Source organism: Oncorhynchus mykiss, chromosome 5, assembly GCF_057628025.1.
Source record: "Oncorhynchus mykiss isolate SJ-2025 chromosome 5, ASM5762802v1, whole genome shotgun sequence".
NCBI lineage: Eukaryota > Metazoa > Chordata > Actinopteri > Salmoniformes > Salmonidae > Oncorhynchus > Oncorhynchus mykiss.
This window is the reverse complement of record NC_143026.1, coordinates 73,074,123-73,079,487: the sequence shown is the minus strand read 5'-3', so window position 1 is coordinate 73,079,487 and position 5,365 is coordinate 73,074,123. Positions and strand designations below refer to the sequence as shown.

The window sequence follows — 5,365 nt, the reverse complement described above, 5'->3', positions numbered from 1 at the left end:
TGTACAAAAAAGGAAAAATACCAAAGACATGCCCAAACACAAAACAAACAAAAGGCCTCATGGCCGCCAAAGAAAAACCTGCAGCCTGCAGTGTGGAAGTGTATCCTGGCAGTGTGTTGCCTAACTGTGTGCTAACACTAAACTACCCCCATATCATAACATTACATATTATGAGGATGGGGGTGAGATGTACTAGGATGAGAACAGGCTGAAGGCTGAACTAGACTGGGGGAAGCCCCTGGCCCACACACACACCACCCACCGATCTCAGTCAGGAGTGAGAGTAGTCCGTGAACAAATAGATCGGAGTCAGAGTGGTTCATCTCAGCTCTCTCCTTCAGATCAGCTCCTATGGGAGACACACAGAAACAGAAGACATCACACACACGGGTGTGCGCACACACACACGCATATGCATATGCATTCATGTTACACCCACCATGTTCTGCTGCTACCAGCCTTATTATTATTGGTAAATAATGCACCATTTAAACACTTGTCCCCTAATACCCCCTTGCCCAAAACACATGGAAATATTGGACTATAAATTTATGCTAAAATGTTTATTCTAGTCTACTGAGCTGTTTGTATTTTTAGGTTTTAGTATTTCTTATTGTTGTGGCATTGTCAAGAAGGAATCTGGAAGTAAGCATTTCGTTAGACTATGTATACCATGTGTACCCTGTACATACGACTAATAAAAGTTCAAAGTTGAAACTTTGAGCCTCCTAAATCGTACTCCAACCTGTTTGGTCACCCTCCTCTTCTTTTTCTCTCTTTTCATTGTTGGACGCACTCGTCGCCATGGTTACTGACACACAACACCGACTAAGCATAAAGCCTGAGTTGTCCATGGCTTAAAACTATATATTTCATACAAGATTAATAATACCACAGCACATACCTTTTTATATATATATATAGGTTTATCATAACATTGTGATACTAAATAGGCCTACATTATTCTTTAAAGTATTTATGGTCATTGAATGGCAATAAATGTAAACCAATACCTATAGCTGTCGCCAGGGGGCATTCTCCTCACACACACACACTACAGAGACACTGATGCAACCACCTCATGGCCTCTATTTTATTACGATAAGTCATGATTCATGAGCCAACAGTTTTTAACATTATACTTTACATACATTGAGAATTTCAATCAGGTACATGATTTAACACAATAGATATTATGTTTCACATTGAGCAGATCTCAAATGCTACATTCATAGATATACATTCACAGGGTGGCAGGTAGCCTCGTGGTTAGAGCGTTGGGCCAGTAACCGAAAGGTTGCTGGATTGAATCCCCAAGGTAAAAATCAGTTGTTCTGCCCCTGAACAAGGCAGTTAACCCACTATTCCCCGATAGGCTGTCATTGTAAATAATAATTTGTTCTTAACTAACTTGCCTAATAAAATAGAAACACTGAATAAGATGCATTGTCAGTTTGGCACAGAACAAGTGTATTAGCGACCAAAGCCCTGTTCAGTATGACACAATGTAGTCCAAACATACTAGGTTGGAATGGATCTAATGTTTATGGAGGTGTCCATGATATAACGGAAGTGGTTTGCTGAACCACGCTCGCACGATGAGTAACCTTGCCTGAGACCTGAAGACTTGCTATAGCTCCCCGAGCAAATACTAAGGCTTTTGCTTAATGGACTAGCAAATGCGCGGAGGTCCCAGGTTAAAAGAAAAGTCACACACTACTAGCCACACTTGTTCTGTCTTACAGAGTTAATCTGTGGATGGAACCTGTGTTGCCCCTGGCGAATATCTCAGTGATTGACAGCTCCCTCTCGCAGGGGGGTCGACCTCGGTAACGGATGTAGCGAGCTTTACGAGCCTCGGCCAGTGATTGGTTGAAATCAGGCAGGAGGTGGAGCGTTCTGGGCCGACCATCAGCAGCGAGGACATCGGAGGGGGGAGGAGGGAGAGGATAATACTCCTCTTTCTCTCTGTCTCTGTCTGTCCTCCCGTTCTCTTCCTCCTTTCTCGTTGCCCTCCCCTCTCTCCCCCTCACATATTCTCTCTCTCTCTCAGCTCTCCCCTCCCTCCCTTCCACTTCCCCTCTCTCTCCCAGCCCAGTGCTGGTCAATTCTGCTGCAGGCTGCAGTTTGAGGTCTGGCAGGCAGAGTGGCGCCACTGAGCTCTCTGCCCCCTGTCTCTGTGGGTCTGCAGAGCTGCAGAGGAAGTCATGGACCCGAGCCTGGAGTGGAGCCAGACCAGACACTCCCCCACACACAGCTTTCACTGACCTGAGACAATGAGGGGGGAGACAGAGTGTGGGAGAGAGAGAGAGAGAGGGAGAGAGAAATAGAGATAATCAGTCAGACAACACACAAATGCATACACACGTACGCACACACACACAACAAACTATCAGTATCCACCTTGTGTCACCATGTTGTGACTCAGTGTCTGTTTATTGTCTATAACAAATGTTTTTGGACAACAAAACAATCATACCCAGACACACACACAAACAAACAAGGGGCCTGCTTTGTGGATTCAGTAAAATGCTGCATTGAACAACAAAGAAAGAGATAGAGGAAGGGAGAAAGAAAAAAATGAAACCAGGAAGGGGACTATAAATCCACTAGAAGTTGGCAGTGGGATGCACATCATAAAAGAAAATGAGTTTAGAATCAGTCTGTTAAAAGAGCCAGCATGGATCCCTGCCAAGCCACAGCACAGAGAAAAACAGACACACATCACTGGAGAAGCAGTATCTGTATGTAGAGTAGTATAGAACAGTGTTTGTAAACCGCCCACATACACTAGTTAACAGTAAGAGAGGGGAAAGCCCAGCAGCCTACCAGTAGGAGAGAGGGGAAGGGGGTATGAAGCAATAGAATATGCATAGATATGGGATATGAGCTATAATTGTGAATGTCTCTCAAACGCACACACACTAATTTCTCTCTCTCTCTCTCTCTCTCTCTCTCTCTCTCTCTCTCTCTCTCTCTCTCTCTCTCTCTCTCTCTCTCTCTCTCTCTCTCTCTCTTTCTCTCTCTCTCTCTCTCTCTCTCTCTCTCTCTCAAGAGGATGATAGTCAAACCCACATTGACAGAGAGCTGTGTGTGTGTTTGTGTGTATCTCAGAGTGAGGTTTTAAGCGTCTCGTTATCTGCCCCCTTGATTAGAATAATTAACCAGTCCGCTTGCTTAAAATCCCCATCCACCAATCAGCCTGCTGCGGGGGGGAAACCACACACTCAAGCATACAGTCAGGCAGACACACCATCACCCTATCCTCCCCACAAACGCACACAGAAATATCCTATTCCCACATACAGGGAAGTTACTTCACACACACACACACACACACACACACACACACACACACACACACACACACACACACACACACACACACACACACACACACACACACACACACACTACCATCCCATAACAAACATCATGAGTAACTTTACATGTGTAGATATGCAATAACAGTGCAAACACATGGATACAGTTTCTGCATGGAAGAACAGGGAGATATACTGTAATCTTGAAAAATGTGCACATCCACTCACTGATCTTGCTGTGCAACCCATGAATGGCATGTGATCTTCTCTTTAAAGTTCAAACTCTATAGATATTTCTGGTGCATTCATTGAGTTGGAAAAATAAATAGATGTTAATGTTGCAAAATGTTTTCAGTTGGCCAACTGCTGGGCTGGCTAACATTCCACCTGGAAAGCACTTCCCCTTCTGGTTAAACACTGTGCAGGCTTTTGCTCTGGCTAATCAACATCCTGGTGAGCAGCTGATTAGAATAATCAGGTGTGTTAGAGCAGGGATAGAACAAAATAGATCTCCTGAAGAAGGGTTGGCCATCTCCAGAGATAATTTATTATCAGGGGTTTGATTAGTCAACACTGACATTCTATACTTGTTATTACTTGGCTTTTTCACAGCAACTAAAGTGAAATTATCAAAGAAACTGAAAGGACAAGTACTAATGCCAAGGTTAACCTGACAGCCTGTCAGATCTTCTCTCAACCATCTGGGCCAGGATTAGATTAGCCCTATGAAGGTCCTGTTATATAATCTAGCACTCCACAGATTAGCTTCATTCTTCTATGAACATGTTACATTAACCCTTTAACAAAAAGAGTCCCAGCTTCACTGTACAGTTGACAGTGTTGTGGTAGCTCTGTAATAAACTGGGGTAGGGCTGTAGGCGATAAGGCTGTCATCATAAAGAAATAAGCAAACAGCACAGCAAAAACTTCATGCTGTTTCATCTCGTGAAGTAAAGCAATTGCCCTGTGTGGCTTTGAGCTGACGCAGTCTGCCTGAGACAGGAACCCACAGTGATTTAAACATGTTTGGTTTATCTCTGATGTGAAGAGCTCACCTGTGTTTCTTTGGGTCTCTGGTGGCCCGTGGGATTGTGGGTAGGGTAGTCCTGCAGGGCATGGAGAGATGGGAGGAGTCAGGGTTGACAGGTTGCAACACCAGAGGGTGAAGTCTCCTCCTCCAGGGGTTACCTGGGGTCACACAGGTACAGGTCAGCTCACACACGCACACATGCACGCGCGCACACACAGACACATGCACACACACAGGTACACACACGCACAAGCATCTCTCTCACCGGTCTTGATGTTGAGCAGGTCTCTGTGTAGTCTTCGTTGTTCTGTGGTGAGTGTGTTGAGGTGGTAGCTCGTGGCCTGCTCCAGTCTCTGTAACCCAACCTGCAGGCGAGCCTGAGCTCTGTGCTCCTCTCTCCTTTGGGCCTCGCTGCCCTGCCACAGCCCCCTGCCACCACCACCACCACCACCACCACCACCACCACCACGCATGGCTCTCTCACACCTCCTGACATACATAAATACATAGAGTTAGATACTGTCTGCTACTGTACAACTGAAAGATCGGATCACCTGGGTGACAACCTGCATCCCTACATCTGTTGAAGGTGTTAGTTTAGGATTTATTTTGTACGATGTTAACATTTTTTGTAAGACTTTGTCTTTGCATTATATCTTGCCCAGACCCACCTGGCCAACCCACATGCTCACACCCTCATCTCCAACATCACTCTCTGCTACATGGCCTCAAGCTGCACCATTTTGTTTCTCTCCGTCACCCATGCACCTTCAACATTTAGATAAAAAAGCGTTTGACCTTTCCATTGTGTTAATGACAGAGGAAAGTACACATTTTTCAAGATGATTGACAAGACAAGTATTATCCAACCCATAGGGTATCTAACTGCACCCTCATATGCCATGTCTTGAAATATGCAGACAGACAGATTAAAAGTACATTTACATTGTAATACTTATGACAGCCAACGTTCTATCTCCGCCCATAACGTTTAGACTTTATAACATTCCCA

General features: G+C 44.8%; 1 protein-coding gene across 1 annotated transcript; it reads right to left on the bottom strand.

Moving 5' to 3' along the window:
- Window positions 1–1,079: 1,079 nt before the first annotated feature.
- Window positions 1,080–4,974, bottom strand: ccdc190 (coiled-coil domain containing 190). Its single transcript, XM_021604199.3, has 3 exons — window positions 4,619–4,974; window positions 4,379–4,511; window positions 1,080–2,268 (listed from the first exon to the last, which is right to left on the bottom strand). Exons 1-3 carry the CDS (start codon window positions 4,851–4,853, stop codon window positions 1,740–1,742), a joined length of 897 nt encoding a protein of 298 aa, XP_021459874.3. The 5' UTR covers window positions 4,854–4,974; the 3' UTR covers window positions 1,080–1,739.
- Between the last annotated feature and the right edge of the window lie 391 nt (window positions 4,975–5,365).